Below are 22,030 nucleotides of genomic sequence, written 5' to 3'. Positions count from 1 at the left end.
GCGGTCAATAATAAACAAAGGAAATATTAAATAAAATATATTTAAATTAACAAAAACAATAATATAATGGTATAAATACATATCATTGGTTAAAAATAAGTTTCGATTTTTTACGGGTGTATACATATCAAATTAAGGGTTCCTGAACGTCGTAGTCTGGTTTCCCACCGCTGTACATCAGGCTCGGTTCTTCATCGCGTTCCGAGTCCAGCCTCTGCTTCGTTGACCTATTCTTGCCTAAGAACCTACAAAGGAAAACCTGGGATCAGACGAAAGAAAACCAAAGTGGTATATTACTGTTAATGTACTCCTTACCAACTAATCACACTCTTCCGCTACTACTGTTAGTATCAAAACCATTTCCGTTTTATGGATTAGTGGGTTACATGCAATATGATGTGTGCTGCATTTAACGTTACGAAAAAATGTGACAACTTATCACGTCCTTAAGGTCGGTTAGTGTAAAGGGGTGATAAATAACAAAAAAGCCTACTCAAAAATAAAAATATAAAAAAAACACAAACAAATGAAAATACACATTTTTCTTAATCGAAAAAAAAAACATACAGCGAAAAATAAAAATTTTAAAAAAAACCAAAGAAACTCAAATATCGTAAAAACAAATGAACATGAGTATTTATGTATTGTTTGACTTACATAAGAGAATTGTTAAGCTTGTATCGAAACGAATTTTATATTTTCGGGAAGATTTGAAAGTTTTCTGTAAAAATAAATAAAATATTCTCAATCACAGTTTACGAGAAATAAAGAACGGTAAAATGTGATCGACAATATCGAACAAAAGTAGTTTTCATTTTTTATATGTAAATAATCGATTTATATAAAACTATCTTGACTCGACTTGTTTCCAGCTAATACAGCCTCTATTATATATTTTCTCTAATCAATTAGCGTTTTTGCTGAGCCTACTGGATTTTAACAACCCCACCAATCAACTAATAAATATAATGATTTGAACACTTTAGCATTGTGCTGAACCCACTCAACTAAGTGCCTAATCTAATAGTCTTCGCAAAGGCCTGTATTGTACCTAGATAGTGTAGACGGACTTCCCCCTGCTAGACTCTCTATGTCGTCCAGTCCCCTATGGATGGAGATGGCTTCCAAGGTGCAGGTGTCTCTGCTGGCCAAATACTCGGTGGTTTCCAGATCTCTCCTGGTCGGTTTACGCCAGAGTTTTAACAATAAACTGGAAGCGACTACTGATACTGAACTCATGGCCATCGCCGCGCTAGCCATCCACGGAGCTAACATAAATCCTACCATGCTAAAGGCGCCAGCAGCCATTGGAATACCTAACGCAGAGAGACTTGACTAAAGAGGGGGTAAATTCGTGACGTAAAGTCATACCTAATAAATTATACATGCTGGCGAAGACGAAATTTAATCTGATCCTATTCACAGTCTTTCTGCTCAGTTTCAAACAAGCTACCACGTCTAACAGGTCGTTCCTCATCAGTACGACGTGGGCGGCTTCGACAGCCACATCAGTCCCAGCCGCGATAGCCATACCGACATCAGCCTGCGCTAAAGCTGGCGAATCGTTTATGCCATCACCAACCATAGCAACTTTAATTCCTCTCTTCTGATACCTGTAACAATTAACATAAAAATTTGTTGTATTTATTGTGCTGGCATAACTATACCTTAGAGGATATATTGAAAAGGAATATTTATTCTTTATAGAAAATTCGGGATCCTAATGATTAATTTGGATTGAGTCTCGCTTAATAATTTTTATCAAAATTAAATTGGATTGACGGAAAAACGTTAGTGCATTTTGCCATTTAGGAGCCAATTATTTCGGAGATATCGCTGTTTTAGTGACCAAAACATGAAAAACAGAATTTTTCAAATGTCTAGACTACAATGCCTTCTTAAAATGTTTGGTAAAAGGCATTTTCTCAAGGTTGGCAACGCTGGTCTCGTTCTCTTTTCTCTACCCCTTCTAACAGCACGACTTCCATAGCGCTCCCGTACTACACGTATTCTATCGGAATAAACAATTTTAAATCAATCCGTTTTTTCTGTTCCCGTGCGAATTCCCTCAACGAAAATAGTACTGAGTGCTTGGACAAACAATCGAGTGGACAGCGACATGATAAACATTCCCACAGTGCAATGCGTGATAGATTTATACCTCTTTGAAAATGTCAAGTTTCGTACCTGCGACATGACGAACATTCCTACAGCGCAATGTTTAATTTGACGCAGATGTAATTTTATTCTATTGACATCGAGCTTCAGAGCTATACACGCAAAGAAAGGTATACATATAACATTTTCCGAAAGTAACAGCGTGAAAGATTTATACCTCTTTGAAAATGTCAAGTTTCGTACCTGTAAACATCTAAACATTTTATTTAATAAAAAAAAAGCTTCCGAGAGTTACCGTTTGTTGGTAGAAACTTAACCTTACAAACATGTGAGGTCTGGTTGCGAAAATTCAAAAGTCTCTGGTAAACTGAAAAGATTTTATGAAAAGAACGATGTGAACAAACTCAAAAACAATTGGCAGAAGCGTTAAGGGTCCAGCAAAATATTCACGACCGATTATGCGCAATTGGAAAAATCCGAAAGATGGGAAGATGGACGCCACATCAATTGAATGACAAGTAAATGGAAAATCGTCTATGAAATGTTGCTTCAAAGGCATGATCGTTAAGTCATTTTTGCATCGAATAGTGACGGGTGATGAAAAGTGGATTTATTTTGAAAACCCTAAGCTCAGAAAAAAATATGGATCAAATAAAATATCACCTGGCGAAACCGGTCGATTGACTCCAAGGCCAAATCGTTTTATTCGCAAGACAAAGCTCTGCGTTTGGTGGGACAACAAATGATCAATCTGAACCATGCATTGATTGAAAAACGTTCAGAATGGGCCCGAAGACACAGTTGTTTTGTACGATAACGCGGCTTCTCTTAAAGCAAAACCGGTGAAGGAAACGTTGAAAGAATTTGGACGGAATTTATTATCGGACAATTTTGAAGATGTTAGAAAATGACTCGATGAATGGTTTTGTTCAAAGGACGAACAGTTTTTTTTGGGATGGCATCCATAAATTGACTGAAAGATAGGTAAGGTTTATAGGATCAAATGTTACTTTGAATAAATACATTTTTCCGTTTTCTTGAAAACGAGATTTTTTTTTTTCAAAGAAACGAATTCAAACGTGATAAACACTAGGCTTAACAGTCATGCAACTTACCTTTGTACTCTAGCAACTTTGTGCGATGGTAACACTTCAGCGTATACTTTCGAGATACCGACTTGTCGAGCTATGCTGGCCGCGGTTTGCCTGTTATCCCCCGTTAAAAGGATTACTTCCAGACCCATTTTCTTCAAGGTGTAGACGGCCAAGTGGGCTTCAGGTTTCACCATATCGGCTACACTAATCATAGCCACAATGGTACCTGCAAATAGATCCGCATCTTAGTATAAAAATCAGGCTACGAACACTACAGTTTTATTACCATTTATTGCGCATAGTACCGCAGAACGACCCTCTTCCTCTTCAGCTACCATCGTTCTATCCACTTCCGGAATGAGAGACATGCCATTCCGCCGCATCCATTCTCGATTGCCTGAAATGCGCAAAAAATGTTTATATTAACAACAGATCGGCTAGAAAACAGCACAAAAAAAGTGTGTAACTTAGTTCTAATAAAAGGATTCTTTAGTTTACTTCGCCAGCAAAATAATCAAGAAACGTAAAAAAATATCGTAGGTACCAACCAACACTTCTGGTTTTCTTTTTCACTTGTCGACACACTGCATATTATATTTTCCTGCAGTATTTCTATGGCTCGTTGATAATTTCTATTAGTCTAATTTTTCGCTCTTAGATTTTACTAATTATTTTTTTTTACGATTTTTAGATTTTACGACTTAAGTATTTCCTTTCAAATCGTTATTATACAATAAAGACACAATTAGATTTTCGTAGTTTAATTTTTGGTTTGGGTAAGAATAAAATTTTAATTTTTGTGAATCCAAGCTGCATTCTTGCCCCCCTGCAATAATAATTCATTACGTACCGACAATAACATTGTATTCACCCAAGCCGGTGTCCTCTGGAGCATCACCCATACCAATCAGATGTCCAAGTCTCATATTAGGTGACTGGTACACCTCAACATCCACCTTGTTGACGGAGAATGTTCCGGAACTTCCGGCCGTGACCAGCGACGTAAAACTACTCAATTCCACGCTGTTCTTGGCGTTCCTGATAATGTCCGATATACCAGAGACGTCGCACTTTAAACCACAGCCAGGAACAGCCTACCAAACAAAGCATCGTTTTTTTTTCTTAGAGTTCGAAGCAATCTCACTGAATTTACCTGAAAATTCTTACTGGTTCCATTAATATCACAATTAAGTACGTCTCTGACATATTTTAAAATCGCGGCAGCGATGGGATGTTCGGAATTAGCCTCGGCAGAGCCGACAGCGGCAAGAATGAGAGCAGGACTAAAGCTATCCGCTGAGAGAAAAATAAAGAATTGAATACAGAGAAAAAGTCACGACGTGCGTGTTAAATACCTTGCATCCAGATCTTGGACACTTCCGGGGTACCTTTGGTGATGGTTCCGGTCTTATCAAACATGATGGCTTTAACTTTGTGGGCGTTTTCCAAAGGTTCCGCGCCCTTGATCAGTATACCGTTAGTGGCACCCACGCCAGTCCCCACCATTACGGCTGTAGGTGTTGCCAAGCCTAGAGCGCAGGGGCACGCGATAGCTAATACGCTCAGGGCGCATCTGAACACGAACTGCAGTATGATTTCGGTTTTGGTGAAGCCGTGTTTCTCGTGTTCGGAAATTGGCAGTTTATTGATGTCTATGGAACCGATGATGGACCAAATAATCAACGTAAGTACTGATACTCCGACCACAGTAGGTACAAAATATCTAGAAACAACTAAAAACATAGTATACCGCGAAAATAACAAACCAAACATAGAAAAGTAATGAAAAATCTGTTAAGTGTGTGAAAAAAAGTAATCCAAGTTTTTAGAGTTTTAGTAATCCAATCTTTAGTTTTTAGCAGTAGATCAATCATTAAAGGAAAAAGAACTCGATTTGGAAGAAAATGCTTTAAAATTATTCTAGTACCAAAGTTGAATATTTGGAAGATAACACACCATCTCATCACTAATCTTCAGTTCAAGAAAACTTCAACTAAAAGAGAGCCAGAAGTTTTATATTGCATGAGCATTTGGCTATGAGAAAGTTCTACTCAAAGTGGGCATCGCGTTTGCTCACTGTTGACCAAAAACAAGAACGTGTTGACACTGAGCAGTGCTTGGCCATGTTTAAATGTAACAAACCGGAATCAAAACGATAGTCATCTTAGTGGACAGCAACTGATGACAGGCCTATTTTGATGCAAAATATGGAGATTATGTTGATGAATAAAGCCAATTTTGAACATTTTGAATGAATATGTAGGCTTAGCATAAGGTTTAGAACTTGCAGATTTCATTGTTAGATAAGTTTCATTAAGTTATATAAGCTTGTATCGATTATATAAACCTCTGAATTTATGAATTCAGTAAGTCAGCATTTAGGAATTAAGTTTGTATGTTTACTTACTACAAAACTTCATAATATTCAATCAACATTAATAATAAAGTAATTTTTCTTTAAAAGTATTCATTTTACTTATTGGTGTACTACTGGTACATTTATTACAAGTAGAATTTAATCAAACCTAAGTTAAATTTAAGTAACAACATTCGTTTTTAAAACAAAAAAAAACCAAAAGCTGTTAATAAAATCGAAGTAAGCTTAATTCTATAGTAAAATAGGTTCACCCATTCTATAGTTTTATCAAAAATTAGTGATTCTGACCGTCAATGCGTCTACTGATAAAAATAAAATTGAAAAGACATGGATTATTTTTCAAATTCCTAAAATTTGACTGAGATCTAAAGTGCAAAAGTTTTTTACTTACCCAGCTATCTTATCTGCTAAATGCTGTATAGGGGCCTTGGAAGTCTGTGCCTCTTCAACTAACTTAACTATCTGCGACAACGTGGTAGCCTCTCCTGTGTGCGTAGCCTCCACTATCAGCAAGCCGTGTTGATTTATCGATCCTCCGATGACCGTACTACCGATTTTCTTTGGCACAGGCATACTTTCTCCCGTTATCAAACTCTCGTCGCACATGGATTGACCCTGCGGATAAAATTCGCCAAATACATTCAATCGATCCTTCACCGTTCTCCCGCTGCTTACTTGTAAAACTTTCCCGTCCACGGGAATCTTCGCTCCAGGTACTACCTTCAAGATATCACCCCGCTGCACCAAATCGATATTCACGTCCTCCTCCTTCACTATCTCACCTTTAGGACCTAAGGTTATGAGCACAGCATCGGTGGCTTTTAATGACAACAAACGGCTTAAAGCTTCGGAGGTTTTCCCTTTGGCAATATGTTCCAACCACCTTCCTGTATTTAAAAAGATATAATCAGTATTAAGTGACAGTACGCATTATATAAACGAAATTTATATAAAATTACTAGTCATATATTTTAAATAAGCAGTACAACGATTATAACAAATCTCAAAACACTGCAAAGCCCTCTGCCATTGAAAATAAAATACTTGAAGAAACAGCAATTCCAACGGTAAAAAATATATGTGACAAAAAATCTAGCGATAAACAAATTGAAATAAAAAAGCAGGAAACTGTAACCATCGTCGACATGATGAAATTGCTCAGTGGATTTCAGACTGAAATGCGACACAATTTCAGTCAGTTATCAAACGGGGTAGAATGATTGGAAAAATCCCAAAACAAAATAAACAAAAATAATGAGTAATTCGTTCTTAAGAATTATATTATGGAAAACAAATAATATAGATATAGCTCTCATATCGGACACTCATTTTTCTAAATAAAATTACATTAAAATACGAGGTTATGATCCCGACTAGACTCTACATCCCAGCAAATGTGCTCGAGGAGGAACAGCTCCAATCATAAAACAAAATATACAGCATTTCCAACAAGACGAGATCAAAAAAGAAGAAATACAAGCTACGATAATTAGCATTGAAAAGAACGGCGGTGAAATAAACATACGAGCAGTATACTGTCCACCAAGATACAAAATTAAACAATAAGAATACACAGATATATCTCGAAAGACATCTGATCAAATCAAATACAAATCGAGAAATTGGGAGAACTATCTATTTTCTGTTGACGCTACAATATTGTTAACACTAGGCGAAACAGTCCTGAAAAAAAAAACAAAGAAGCCTAATCTTACTAACAAATTTACTAACCGGAACAAAAGTATAGACGATCTTAAGCAGCAAACCCAAAATATAATTGAACAAATTCAATCAAGAGAGAAATCAGAATATGAGGTAATCAAACAAATCAAAAGATTAAAGAATATAAACCGAACTGCTTCGAAAAATTTATAGAAAAAAAAAAGCATTTTAGAAATACCAAATTTCGAGTTTGATCAACTCGACAATCGACCAAGTGCACAGATTAACAGCGGTTGTTAAAAAGTTATTCAAAGAAAAGAAATCTGTCCTGTAATATTCCGGGACGCCTCACAAGATTTTGACCGGGCGTGACAATTGGGATTAATTTACAAAATAAGTAAATTGCTATCGCGGAATTACCGTCGACTGCTGGAATCATATCTTTTCGAAAGAAAATTTAGAGTCTCGCATGACGGGGCATTATCAACACTTAAACAGTCTTGGGACGACTCCTGTATCTGTTTTATACTGCTGCTATCCCAACAAAAGAAATAGTACTTGGAACATTTGTCGACGACACAATTATCATGGCAAAACATCTCTGTCTAAGACCTAACCAAAAGAAAATTCTGCGATTAATTAATAATGCTTATCGCTACGTAACCAACGAAAAGCTGATTCCAGATGAGCGAGTGATTCCAGATTTTGCCTTAAAACACGAAATAAGGTTGGTGTGTTGGATAAAAGTGTAGAAACGTGAAAGCGATACAGCTACCGGACAACACATAGGAAATCAGAAGATTGAAGCAAACCAATCGACACGAACTTATTTAGTGTGTAGGTGTATTTTAACTTTATCTTAAGTAATTTAGTTTTATTTTAATTTGGGAAATACATACTGATGGAGTATGGGATACTCGCCTTGCTTGTCTATTAATACAACACAACAGTAGTAATAAATTAATTTGTAAATTAAGATTGTATTAAACATATCTAATGTAAGATGTAATTAATTACATCTTAATTAATTTAAAAGAATACATATATTTTAAATGGTATTAAACAGGAATCACACACAATTAGGTGATATTTTGGGGGCAGAGAATGCCTTGACACATCACTTCACTTTGATTAAAAATAATTATACTTGTAAAAAATTATAGAGGACATGATAAAAACTTGCATAGAATGAAAAGAGAATGAAGTGTTACAACGATAGATAGATTTATATATCCAGGAATTATAGAATAGCAGTATATGGAAACAAAAGATAATTGAAAGGTAAACATGCAACAAAAAATTAATAATAATGTGCAGTGCAGTGATAATAACAATAATAAAACAAGTGTAATAAAAAAAGGACCAAGACCAACAAAAGTATCAGAAAATTAGATTTAGAGAAAAGTAAAGTGGTTAGGGCATGTAAAATACCACGAATCAACAAGAATTATTGCATAGTAACAAGTAGTGCAAATGTTAGAAAAATGATCGATCATTGAGATTTTACTTACCAAGACTTATAAAAACAAGTAACATGGGTGGAGTATCGAAAAACGTTTGCGGTGATGTTTTCTGTCGTAGTATCATGGCGGCTGTCACAACACAAACCGAGTAAATATACGATATCGAGGTAGCCATCGCAATAAGTACATCCATATTGGTAGTTCCATGTTTAAGTGCTTTATAAGCTTGCACAAAGAAGTACCGGCCGCCTAATATTAACACAGGTGTGGAGAGGATGAACATTAACAGGTTCTCCAGAGATAAACCTAAAATCAGCCATTTTAACATAGAAGCAATCGATCAGGGACTCCCCAGGAACCTACCCGGTATTACACAGCACATATCCTCGTGAGAAGCGTGGCCCCAAGACATGATCGACATGAAATACAACATAACCACCATGCAAGGAAGGCCGAACGCCAAAGAGAAGAGGAAACTCCTCCTCCATTTCCGGATCTCGTCTTTCTGCTGCAGTCTCTCGTCGTCCCTTTCTCTCGTGAACAGTGACGCCTCGAAACCCAAGCTGAAACAAATCGTAATCTGTGTAGGACCGGTGAGTTATTGACCGTTCCCGTCACCTACTTGTTGATGGCCTCGATGATAGTTCGTGGTCCCGTCATCTCTGGAATGAACCTGAATTTTCCCCTGTGCGTGGTCAAGGCTATCTGGGATGATAAGACGCCGGGAAGCTTCGTTATGCTGCTCTCGATTTTGTGAACGCAGCTGGCGCAGGTCATGCCCAGTATCTCCAGATCGACCTGGAGGATAGAAATGTAAATTAATTATTTCGATCAGTGATATCCGTCCGTGGTATCAAATCGCGGTTTCATTACTTGCCAGGCAGAAGATTGCTTGAGAAGTTTTGTGTCGCATATTGTGACTAGCAATGAAAAATGTATCTACTACGACAATAACACAAAGTTATGGGTTATCCTGGCACAGCTATCTTTATCGACACCGAAGCGATATAGCCATTAAATCATGCCCTGCAATGGTATGATCAACAAGGCGTTGTGTATCGCGAGCTGTTAAAACCGAATGAAATTGTTGGTACAGGAACAATTTGACGGCTTATTATTGCAAAATGATCAAGTGAGTTACAGAAAGTCATCAACTTGACTTACAACGCTGAAAAATATTGCAAGAGAATGGCGTTGGAAACTATCGACTAAAAGCGATTATCGACTATTTAATAATTACCACTTTTTACTATCGACTGTTTCAGTCGCTATTTTGAGTGCGATTAGTTTGACTACTTTTATTATGGACTGTTTCAGTTACTATTTTCGGTCGTACCAGTTTCATTTGACTGATTTCTAACGTTGTTTGTTTTGATTGTAAATAACAATATATTGTACATTAATATAAAAGCATTTTGGAACTCTATCTTTCAAGATTAACTATTAACGTAATAGGGCAAAAAGAATAAAATTATGAATGATAAAAATATTAAAAATGTTGCTTGTTCTATGGCAGCAATAGGTAATACTCTTGTTGAGTTATCTTTCCAATTCGATCTAACTCTCCCGACGTTTGTTCAAGCCTTTTGAAGGTTGGAATCTTTTTGATTGGGGTTTCAAGGTATAATAATCTGAATAAAATATTCTTGGTTAACGATAAATAAAATTATTATTGTAATTAAAAGAGTGCAATGCTTAAATAGTTGATAAAGATTGTTTAAGAAAATACGACAAAAATATTTAGTGCCCATTACTCCATTCAAAATAAAACTAGTTTTTAACGTAATAGAGTCCTACAATTATCTCTTTCCTTTTCCCACAGAAAGTTCGGATGGAATATGTACATATCCGTCCCACTGTGGAAAAAAAACATTCATAAGCACACGTTGGAATGAAATAGAAATAAACCAATTGCTTTTATTACATTATGTAACGTTCAAAATATTAAAATACATTGAAACATATTTGGTATCATTATTCCGTTAATTTTTTCATACGGCCACTTCCCAATTTAAAATTATTTAATATGAAATGATCTATATAGCATAGAGAACCCAATAATTATCTCCGCCCATTCCTCTCTCAAAATTAAAACGGGAAGGAATTCGTACATCCCCGTCTGTTATCACAAATAGAAAAACAGTCGAAGCGTGAACGAACTAGTAATTACTATTTTCAGTCGATAGTTCCCAACGCTACCAGAGTTCTTAATAATAATTTGTCGCAGCTTGCATTGGAAGTTTCTTTCAACACAATATCGTCATGTCAGAATTTGTAGGAAAAGATGAAAATATTTGTATTAATATATTTTATACCTATTTTTATCAATAAGCGCTTTTTTAAAGTGAAAAATTGGAATTTAGTATAAATAAATACCAATTATTTAACAATCAAATGTATAGATAAATTGTAAATAAATATAAACGCTTGTAAACAACTTCTCATGTGGTTAAATCGCATTTTTTAAAACCGATTTTTGTTAAAGTGTGTTTCAATAATCATTTTATTAGTTTTTTATTACACCTTCAACAAAACTTAACAATGGCATCAATATTTCTTCAATAATTCTTCCCACTGGAACCTTTTCATTTATAAATATTTTTTTAGTTTGAAAAATAACCAAGAAATACATCACACATCTCAAATTCAGTATAATTGCTGTAACTGGACTATTTAATATACAACCCTTTATATATTATAAACGCAATTTTTCTGTTTATATTATACCTTATAATTAATGATGACTTATTTTTACCTCGTATTGTCCCGCACCAGACTGCACTATAACACTAGATGGAAATCCCAGCTCGGTGATAGAAGCTGCTATATCTGGAGGAGTGACTAGGCTGGGATCGAACTGTACGTCGGCCTTGGCAGCTAGGAGCGACACTAGGATCTTGTGGCATCCTGGAAAATCGCACAGGTTACTGGTTTACACCAAAAGTATGGTTGGTATAATACCTGGGATTTTAATAACGTGTTTCTCAATCGCAGCCACGCAAGATCCGCACGTCATACCTTTAATTTGTACTTGGCACTTTTCTAAATTTATATCCTTATTATACATGGAAGCATCTCCACTAGTGCTACCGTTCGGAATGGAATATTTTTTATCTGCAAAAATAAGTAACAAATATCAATAATATGAACAATAGGTATCATTGAATGAATAGAAATGAAAATACGTAGGAACCAACATAAAACAACGATGAAAAAAAAGAGCATTTGGTAACTAATGGACTGATCGATAATTCATATATTAATCGGCTTAGCGAGCATTTTGCCTTTTTAGTTTTAGTAATATATGATTTTTAATTTATTCCCCTTACTGTGTTATGAGATAAACATGATTAATTCAATAAATTGTGGTGGAATTTCGACTAGTTTAAAATGAATTAGACAAAACAAACCAGTTAAGAAGAGAATAAGCAAAATAAAAAGCAATCTCAACTTGCTATAGAGATGAAACTTCCAAAAATACAAGGAAAATAATTATAATTATATCTTGTGGAAGTGATTAAATGCTTAAATGCTTAAGAAATTCAATTGCAGTGCTTCGAAAGACGTTTATAAAATCGTGACAAGTCAAAAATCATGGATATATTCGTATGAGCCCGAAAGTAAGCAGCAAATGATGTATGATGTGTGGATTTCAAGATGAAAGGTTTCCAGGTGTTCCAAGATGAACCAAATCCAATAAAAGTTGTTCGCGCACGAAGCACTTCAAAGAAAATGGTGGCCTGTTTCTTCGAGAAAACTGGCCATATTGCAACAGTGCCTCTAGAGGATCGTAGAACAGTAAATTCTGATTGCTACACAACCATTTGTTTGCCAGAAGTCTTCGGCGACCTAAGGAAAACAAACAAGAGATGCCGGATTGTTCTTCATCATGACAATGCGAGCTCTCACACATCGGCTCAAACAAGAGACTATTTGAGCACTCAAAACATCGAATTGATGGGTCATCCCCCGTACAGCCCTGATTTGGCACCCAATGACTTCTTTTTGTTCCCATCCGTGAAGAATAAACTGCGTGGTCAACGATTTATATCGCCCAAAGAAGCTATTGAAGCGTTCAAAAATCGTGTTTTGAAGATACCTCATTCGGAATGGAATAAATGCTTTGAAAATTGGTTTAAGCGTATGCAAAAGTGAAATCGATCAGATTGTCGAGTACTTGTTTTTTTTTCCTACTCGCGAAATATTAATAGTGGCCCTCATATAAAGTGCTATATTTACAAATGTATTGTTAATGTTTTAATATTTACCTTCCCTCTTGACTGATTTACCATTGATAGTTACAATGTAAGAGTCAAAGCCCATGTCCTCAATTTGTTCCACTATACTTTTTGGTGTGATAGTATCAGGTAAGTACTGGACATATCCTTGTTTTTCAGCTAGGTTTACTCTGATAAATGTGACGCCTTCTTTTGTTGAAAGCATTCCTAATAACAGACACGTCTCATTTATAACCTGGGCTCTGAACAGAGCGAAACCTTAATACCTTCAATGCTTTGCACGCAACTATTACAAGTCATCCCGTCGATATGCACAATACACTCGCTCGGTCCAGAGGGTTGTTGAGCGTTGACTAACGGAAGCGAAGCATCAAAGCCCATGTCCTCGATCCAGTCGCATATTTCCTTGGAATGTGTGATGTTCGGATTGTAAGTAACCAGGGCCGATTTTTCGGCTAAACTAACCTATTAGTTTGACGACGGGTGATTTTCTATAATCTATTACTCAACAGTTGACTTACCTTAATGTGTATTATGCCGTTTTTCTTGCCAACTGTATCCTCTATGTTTCGGACGCAAGACTGACAGGTCATACCAACGATATTAACTCTGGTCGTTTCGCTGTCATAGCTACCGCTCACCAGCTGACCAGACCTGGAGTCTCCGGTGGGCGACACGCTCCTGATGATCTCGTTCTCGTCGCTTCGCTGATTTATCAATGGCTCGAAACCGAGGGAATCCGAAGTTGTTCTGAAACGTTTAATGTTTTATAAATTTGGCGGATGCGGCGATCAAAAATTAAAAATGGTGGAGGTGTCTGCAAAGATACAAACATGTAAGATTGGGGAAAAAGTAATTTTAGTTTCTAGTAATATTTATTCGATGAAGCCATAACAATTCCTAGAACGTTTTAGGTATAAAGGTAGCGTCATTCGTCTACTCGGTTAAAAGTTAATTAGTAGAGTTAGTTAATTTTTATCACATTTTCACAATTAACTGCAAAATTATTTTAATGGTCTAAAGGTGGGTTCGAAAGAGGCTTGTAAAAATCAATTGCTTCAATTTTTGCTTCTTCTTGGGCTTTCCCAGAAAAGAAATAAAGGACCATTGATCAAAATAACATGTACCATTGATTAGTGTGTTTAAAAATTAAAAAATTGATTGTTAATTTTTCTTAGTGTTGGAAACTATCGACTATCAACTGTTTAGTAATTAACAACTTTTTACTATCACTGTCTTTTTCAGTCGCTATTTTTCGTTCGACTTATAATATTTCGATTACTCTCTTGATTTTTGTTAAAAAATATTTCCGTTCAATAATAAATAAAGCATTTACTTTATTTAAAAAAGCTCTAGTAGTCATTGTGCGATCATTTTTAATTATGTCATGAATTGGTTTTTTTTCTATGATTAGGTATATGTTTCATTTTTATTTAGTACTTATGGTTATTGTACATCATTAGTTTTTAAGTTTTGCTTAAGTTCTATTGTATTGTCTATATTTATTATATATTATTTAAAAATAGCAATTAACATATTAAAATACGATAAAACATTTGTGGGGTATTATTCCATTCGATAGAAAAAATCCATTCCTTTTTACAGTTCCACAAAACATTCAAACATAAGAGTAAATCTACTTTTAAAATGAAACTATGAATAGCATGTTGATAGTATTCAATAATTATTTTTTTCCTTTTTTCTTCTTAAGTTAGTATGTAAAGGAATATGTACATCTCCGTATCGCTTATACTACCGTTGGAAAATATAAGAACATATAAAATTAACTGTTCCAAGCAATTATCTCCACCCTTTCCTCTCTCACAATTTATACTACAAAGGGTTTGGTCATCTTCGTCTGACATCACGAATTTAACAAAACTGTCGAACCGTGCATTTGACTGAAAATAGTAATTACTATTTTCAGTAGCTAGTTTTTTGACTATCGAATGTTCTGCGACTATCGACTGTTTTCAGTCGATAGTTCCCAACGCTACTTTTTCTCCAGTCCATTAATAGAAAAGCCTATTTAAATAAATATACTTATCTAAAAGTAAAGTAAAATGTATTTCTTTAATATCAACACATGCAAGCTTGATACAAATTATTTATATTTAACACCTATTTTACTTCCATTCCTATTATTTGATTATTAGTTTTGAAATGTGCTGAATTAGCTCGCATATATCTATAGCCTACTTGACCCAATACTTCAGACGATATTATATACGACGATATATAACGTAACACACTAACAATAGAATAACGATATGGAAAATTAACATTATGAAAAGGAATTTAAGCACTAAAACATCCGAGTTTGTTGTTCCATCACTTCCTACCAAATGAATCAATCCGTATTAAACATAAAATTTGTTTCTTCCATTCTACCTTTGATAAAACATGAACGATACAGATTTGGTATACCTGATTTGGCAAATCTGGTTTTAATAAAACAAATTATAAACGTGCTTACGGTTCTTCACAATCAAGCAACAGTGGTACCCGATCCATTTTTGTTGTTTTTTTTGTAACTTATCTAACTCTTATCGATCAAGAAAAATTAATTCACATTAATTCGCGTTAAATAGTGCCTATTACTATTTGAATCGAGTCTGATTGGCAGTCGTCGAAATCTTTATCAGGGGAATAATGAATTTAAAAAAATCTTATCTGTTCGGACCAATCGGAACAATGTTTGTTTATATTTCTTCGAGATACAGAGTGACACAACTTCTGGTTTGGTTTTTTTTTAATATTTCGTTTGCATTATTAAATGTACATCTGCGGAAGGCCTGACAGAACACAAAAATGGTGGATGCGCCCGCTGTGTAAATATAATCTACTTATCAGGAGAGATATTTTGTTTATATTTCATTCGGATGTAGGCCATTACAATAGGCATGATAGTAATAATCAACAATCACAAAAATACTGTCCTTATCCAATGAAATAGGATCAATAGATTTACTAAAGTGTAATTATTTTCATAATAAGGGACGTTTTCAAAAGAAAAACTAGCCACGGAACCAAGTTTTGCCACAGCAAACAATTCTAATTTACCAACAGTTTATGTGATGATGCTGTGAGAGTTTATAACCTACACAAAGATGTTTGTTCATAAAAATTTAAAACTAAGAAAAATATCAGTATATTAGTAATATTAAAACATAACGATAATTAATACTAGAACTTATATTCCATAAATATTGCTTTACTGATATTTATTTGAATACTGATTTCTTTATTATAGATCATCCAGCACCTTAAACACAATGAAAACATGGGCATAGTTAATAGACATAAATCAAGTACACAAGGTCCATGTAAAATTATATGGAGTGACTTTAAAATAAAATAAAATAAAAATGTTGATATAATACGTATATGAATAATAGATAATCAGTACTACTTTTAAAAGTAATACATCTGATTACTGTAACTCTGTAGTTACGACCAATACTTGTTCAATACTTTATTAATCAATGACTTTATCAATAAATACTTTGACCATGTTATAATTTAAATGTTTAGAGTTTATTTATAAAAGACACAATACCAGTGAGTTTATTTTATGTTTTTTATAATACCTTTATTCCCTGTATAAATAATATCATACGTAATTAATATTATATGTACGTAATAATAATTTTAAAAAATAGTAAATACATTATAATATTACAGAACAGTGTTTCAAAACTAGTTTTCATGACTATTGTCGTTTGCATAAACTTAAGGCTTTTCATTTAATGCCTTTTTAATTTATGACACTTGTAAAGTCTCTGAAATAATCACAAAATATTGAGAATTTAGAAGGATATAAATAGGGAACATAATAGGTTAGTATTAAATGGGCGCTACAGTTTTAGTTCCTTAATTTGCCGCTAGGTGGCTAGAGGTATAAATGTGGTAGCTAAGCTGAAATTTGACACTTTCTGCTTTCAAAAGGCTATTCTAAAAATAAGAAGGCGTAGTGCCCATATTATATGTTTAAATTTGGTGGAAACAATCAAAAATTTATTGGATATTTGACTTCTTTTGTAATTCTATGCTTCCTATAGAAACAATTTGATTTATATACAAAGAATTTCGGTTTAATTTTTTCTTGACAAAGCTTTTGTTGAAAGCGTCTCTTTCATTGCTAACAAGGCAAACTTAAAAAACTTATGAACTTACGTGTTAAATATTCTTATTTCGTTAACTGTGTTTTTATGGTTCTTTTTTAGTTAAAATGATTTGTTTAAATCTTAATACTGTTTCTTTTGGTGGATGAGAAAAGTGAACAGAATAGCAAATGGCAAAAATGAAACATCTTTTATTGTAATATTTAAATATAACACAGCTTATACGGATGATGTACAATTATATACTTACCATAAATATTTGGCAAAATATTTTAAAAAACATTTCAAAATCAATAGTCTTCAACATATATATTGTACTATACTCTATATTTGGCAGAGTTATATTTAAGATAATATAAAATGTTCAATATTCTATAGTTTATTTAATTTTCTATATTTAAGAATATAAGTTTTGTGTTAAATCTGTTATATTACGTTTTAATTACTATAATATATTGTCATTAAACATAGAAAATTCTAAGAATTTTCCATTGATATAATTGTAATGTAAATTTTACATATATTTAAATAAAATGTATTTTTAAGCTTATATTGCATTTTTATTTATAAAATATTTTAAATTTCCCGCTACTCATACTGTCAGTCGCCCTGCTGGTGGCAAATGAACGCTAAACTTATTTACAGGTAATACATGGGAAATACACTTCTAATTCCTCTGTGTTTTGTGGAAATAATATTTTACTCTTACATTAGTTGTAGATAACGGAAAAAGAAAACATCGATGTTAACAATTAAATTCAACGAACCGTTATTATGATACATTAAAACTAACGACCCCTGTAAAATAAAATTGAGAAGTAATAGGAAAAAATCTAATCTTCTAACTGTTAACGATTACACAGCCAACTACGACAATGATTTGACAAAATTTGAACGAGCGAATTCTCGATATTTGATCGGAATTATGGGTAAATATATTTCGGAATAATTTCCCTTGTCGAATGCAACGTATAAACAAACCTAGATCACTTACCTATATTTGAACTTTTTAAACATTTCGATTCGTGGAAATAAACAATCGCTTATTAAATCACGACAGAGTTTTCCTTTAAAGCACGTGAAGGAAACCGACGCGCAGTTTACACATCGAGGAATATATTTCGTCTGGAATATAGTGAATGGGTTATTATACGCCTCGCAGACCAATACATCAATCATTCGCATATCGACGTTATGGTATGCCTTTTATTGTAATTTGTTTTAGTCCATTGATAACGACAATCATAAAAAAAGCATTCCTAATAACTAGCTTCATGTTTTGAAGTTTTTTGTCCTGAAAATGTCGTAAATATGGAGCAGCCAATCAACGTTACTAAAATTTCCATAGATCACTAGATAGTGAACAAAATATTTTACAATATTTCTTCCATTAATTAGGATTTGTAATTAATCGAAACAAAACCTTTAGCCACGACATATTTCTGCATGAAAAAATACACTGCGTCACTTTCCAACACGAAATGGTCCAATGGCAGTTTTTAATTAGTCGTAGAGGTCGGTCTCCAAAGAGAAAATTTCGATCGGTTATTTAAGAGTAGATACCGGAAAAGAAATCAATAATTTGGTACAGTCGAACGCCTGTTAAAAATTCAATATAAAAAAATTAGAAATAGATTTATACCAAAATGGCGGAGGATCAACCTTAATAAAAACTTTTTCAATCATTTCCGGAATTTCTTAAAAGTATTGTATTAGGTGTTTGCAAGTATTTTGATCAGCGATATATCTTGATGAAAATGTACAATATCAATGCTGTTAAACTTTTAAACAACCCAACCTAAATGTTAAATTTGATGATTTTGATATTACCCTGCATAAAATAACTTTTCCATTTAATTTGAAATAATATCCTGCGGAAACCCACCAAACACTTTTATAAACTTACGGTGATGTGACAGTGAATTACAAGACATATTAGCCATAAAAGTATTAAAAAAACCTTATTATCTGTTCGGACATATCGGGACCAATGTTTGTTTATTTTTCTTAGAGATATAGAGTGGCACGACGTCTGGTTTATTTTCTTTTATATTTCGATTTCATTATTATATATACATCTGTTGAAGGCTTAGCAGAAAACAAAAATGGTGGATGCGCCTGCGGTATAAATATAATCTACTATAAGGAGCGACTTTTTGTTTACCTTTCATCCGGATGTAGGCCAGTGCAATAGGCATGATAATGATAATAAAAAATCACAAAAATACTGCCTTTATCTAATGAAAAAGGATCAATAGATTTAGAAAAATTAATTATTTTCATATTTAGGAAAGTTCTCACATGCAAACCTAGCCACGGAGCAAAGAGTGTGTCCTACACCAAGATTTTTGTTCATTAAAATTTCAAACTGTTAAAAACGTCAGTATATTAGTAATATTAAAAAAATGATAATTTAAAAGGTCAAAATCAGTTTTTAAAAGCGATTCTCCGTAAATTAATAGTAGAGCTTATATTCTATAAATATAATTTTACTGATATTATTTACTTGCATACTGATTTGTCTGTTTTAGATTATCCAGCGCTTAAACACGTTTTCATTGTATACGCATATTCGATAAATATTGATTTAATGATATTATGTACTTGAATTCTGATTTCTTTATTTTAGATCATTCAGCGCGATAAAAACATGTGCATAGTTAATAATAAGATAAATCAAGTACACAAGGACCATGTAAAATTATATGGAGTGACTTTAATAGTGAACGAAGTGGTAAAAATAGTTAAATGATTACAATGCCATGACTGGATGATGCATACTGGATTAAGTCCAAACTATCCACAGTTGGACCTACCTTAAAATGACTTTACAAGTATAGTCAATTCAAAATAACAGGTGACACGAGCGTCAATAAATGTGTGTCTAAAGTTGTAATTTCGTTTTACAGTCAGACAATATTATCCTTGTCATTTCATTCTATTTAAAAAGAGATAGAATGCTGTTAGAGAAGTTCGGACATGTAACGGAACGAGTCTGCAAAAGTTGTCCATTTGCCAAACTTCTGAAAAATTCTTCAAAATATTATAATTACGGGTTATAAACCGGCAAACGTTGTTTTAACGCTTTATTTTAATAAATTTGAAATCGTCGCGGTTTTTATTGAAAATATTTTTTTGCACCTTCCAGCCGCACTTTATATTAGCACGGACTGGGTCACTAAAATATTTCAAAAAATAAAAAACAATATAACCATAAAGTCGACAAAAAGAAACCGTGTTTCTACGAAACAGGTGACGAATCAAGATCCATTTTAGTGTTTCAGAGATTAAATATACGAAATGTATAAAACAGTAAGGTAGTTTTTTCACTCGAAACATGATTTAATACAATTATTTCAGAGAAAATTGTTAGTCTGGAAAGTATCTACAAAGACCCAAAATGTACTAAAACTCAGAGTAGCTGCGGCAACATTGCGACGTTTCCCATATCACTGCTATTTTGAATTGACTATAATTTGTGTTGACTAATGTGAATATTAAAAAGTTAAGGAAGAAACAAGAGAGTAACGTTAAGATTGCCTTTGGCATGATTTAAGTTTAATTTTTATGTTAAAGTGGCGACCTCGCAAGTGTAAAACTAATGATGGAAGTCTGACTGCATTTATATAGACATACGACTGGGGAAAACATTTTAAAACGTGGCCTAATGATTTTCAAAAATTATCCATCATCACAAGTGTAAAAGTGTAAAAGGGTGAAACCAACTGAATAGCTTAATGTGCAGAAGTAATTGCACAGGGCATTAGTCTGCATAATATAACTTTTTTCTTTTTAATATTATTGAATTATTTAGTGTATGCAAACGCTAATCGCGGAATGCCCAAAATTGCATATTCGACATTCATTACTTTTGTCATTTAATTTCAAAAATTATGCTGCCGAAACCTACTTGTATAAGCTTATGATGATGCTACTCCATTAAATGTATATTAAAAGCTACTAAAACGGAGCAAAAATGTTAGTGCAAATATCTATCGAACTCAACTGAAGAAAATGAACGACATATTGAAACGAACAGAAAGTTCTGAGGTGGAACTACGAGCTAAACAGTTTCCTCATACTGAAAACTGTCGACCATCACAACCCACACTGAAATAAAAAGAGAAAAGGTATAACGAAAGCAGCATGGAGTCATAAACTTCACCACAGACCACCTCTCAGCATTTATAATGCGTCAAGATAAACTAACTTATTGAGTCAGAAACCTAAATATGTCTAAAATTCTTCACAAGTAACATTTGCTAACTTCTTCACACTACACAAAACCGAGGATATAATAATTATTTTTGCTGGGAAGTAAATCATCGAGATCATCCTTTATAAGAGACAAACAAAATTTAATTTATTTAAAAAAATCCCTGTGAAAACATATTTTCCAAGACAAATGGATATATAAAAAAATAACGACAAAGACCATCCTAAAAATATCCAACATAAATTATTTAAAACAAATATAAACAACCACTTTTTGCCAAAATTTTAAGACAAAGATTACTTACTTAGAAAAGATAAACAAAATTCCAACACCAAATAGAATGATCTACAACCTTCTGGAAACACGCAATAAATCTGGTTATGTTCATAACTTTTTCCCAGTATCCGCGCTATTGGTTGGTTCCATATCGGGCAAAATAAGGCTTGGTTTTGTTTTATCACAAACTAAACCGAAACCACCCAGTAGCCCATGGAAAACAAAATTTCATAGCGATTTTTTACTAAATTCATTCGAGATCTAAATTTCCAGTAAATCAGATACCTGAATAAATAAAAAATAGCGAGTTGTTTTTTACGCAAATGAATATTCAATTTAGAAAAATTATCTAACAATATATTGCCTTGGCTTTCTGTCTGTAATATGAAAAAAGCTGTCGATGGATTGACTTGAAGCGTTAATACAATATCGGATTTTAATATATAAGTGCTTTTATATCAT

General features: G+C 33.6%; 1 protein-coding gene and 1 long non-coding RNA gene across 10 annotated transcripts in view; one reads left to right on the top strand and one right to left on the bottom strand.

Annotated features, from left to right (window-relative positions):
* Window positions 1-21: 21 nt before the first annotated feature.
* The window catches only part of ATP7 (copper-transporting ATPase 1), a 24,990-nt gene continuing 2,981 nt past the window's right edge, over window positions 22-22,030 (bottom strand). For 4 of the 9 annotated variants that reach the window (XM_076400197.1, XM_076400198.1, XM_076400199.1 and 1 more), the window contains 18 exons: window positions 13,474-13,702; window positions 13,219-13,417; window positions 12,983-13,159; window positions 11,676-11,828; window positions 11,470-11,621; window positions 9,337-9,512; window positions 9,078-9,277; window positions 8,763-9,020; window positions 6,265-6,476; window positions 5,981-6,204; window positions 4,568-4,935; window positions 4,366-4,508; window positions 4,063-4,306; window positions 3,499-3,609; window positions 3,234-3,438; window positions 1,372-1,613; window positions 1,052-1,316; window positions 22-245 (listed from right to left, as the gene is read on the bottom strand). In XM_076400197.1, coding sequence (XP_076256312.1) covers window positions 128-245; window positions 1,052-1,316; window positions 1,372-1,613; window positions 3,234-3,438; window positions 3,499-3,609; window positions 4,063-4,306; window positions 4,366-4,508; window positions 4,568-4,935; window positions 5,981-6,204; window positions 6,265-6,476; window positions 8,763-9,020; window positions 9,078-9,277; window positions 9,337-9,512; window positions 11,470-11,621; window positions 11,676-11,828; window positions 12,983-13,159; window positions 13,219-13,417; window positions 13,474-13,702 — 3,676 coding nt within the window. In that variant the 3' untranslated portion in view covers window positions 22-127. Of the gene's footprint in view, window positions 246-657; window positions 722-1,051; window positions 1,317-1,371; window positions 1,614-3,233; window positions 3,439-3,498; window positions 3,610-4,062; window positions 4,307-4,365; window positions 4,509-4,567; window positions 4,936-5,980; window positions 6,205-6,264; window positions 6,477-8,762; window positions 9,021-9,077; window positions 9,278-9,336; window positions 9,513-11,469; window positions 11,622-11,675; window positions 11,829-12,982; window positions 13,160-13,218; window positions 13,418-13,473; window positions 13,703-15,428; window positions 15,579-18,070; window positions 19,953-22,030 lie in introns of those variants that run through there. The other 5 variants (XM_076400201.1, XM_076400202.1, XM_076400200.1 and 2 more) reach the window with 4 other exon arrangements.
* The window catches only part of LOC143193810 (uncharacterized), a 5,741-nt gene continuing 881 nt past the window's right edge, over window positions 17,171-22,030 (top strand). The window contains exon 1 of the long non-coding RNA XR_013005105.1: window positions 17,171-22,015. This is a non-coding gene — a long non-coding RNA (uncharacterized LOC143193810). The remainder of the gene's footprint in view (window positions 22,016-22,030) is intronic.

Source organism: Rhynchophorus ferrugineus, unplaced genomic scaffold (assembly GCF_030347505.1).
Source record: "Rhynchophorus ferrugineus isolate W39M unplaced genomic scaffold, kcgeb_rfMv2 rfM3, whole genome shotgun sequence".
In the NCBI taxonomy this organism is placed as follows: domain Eukaryota; kingdom Metazoa; phylum Arthropoda; class Insecta; order Coleoptera; family Curculionidae; genus Rhynchophorus; species Rhynchophorus ferrugineus.
The sequence above is the reverse complement of the archived record's forward strand: the minus strand, read 5'-3'. Positions and strand labels throughout refer to the sequence as shown.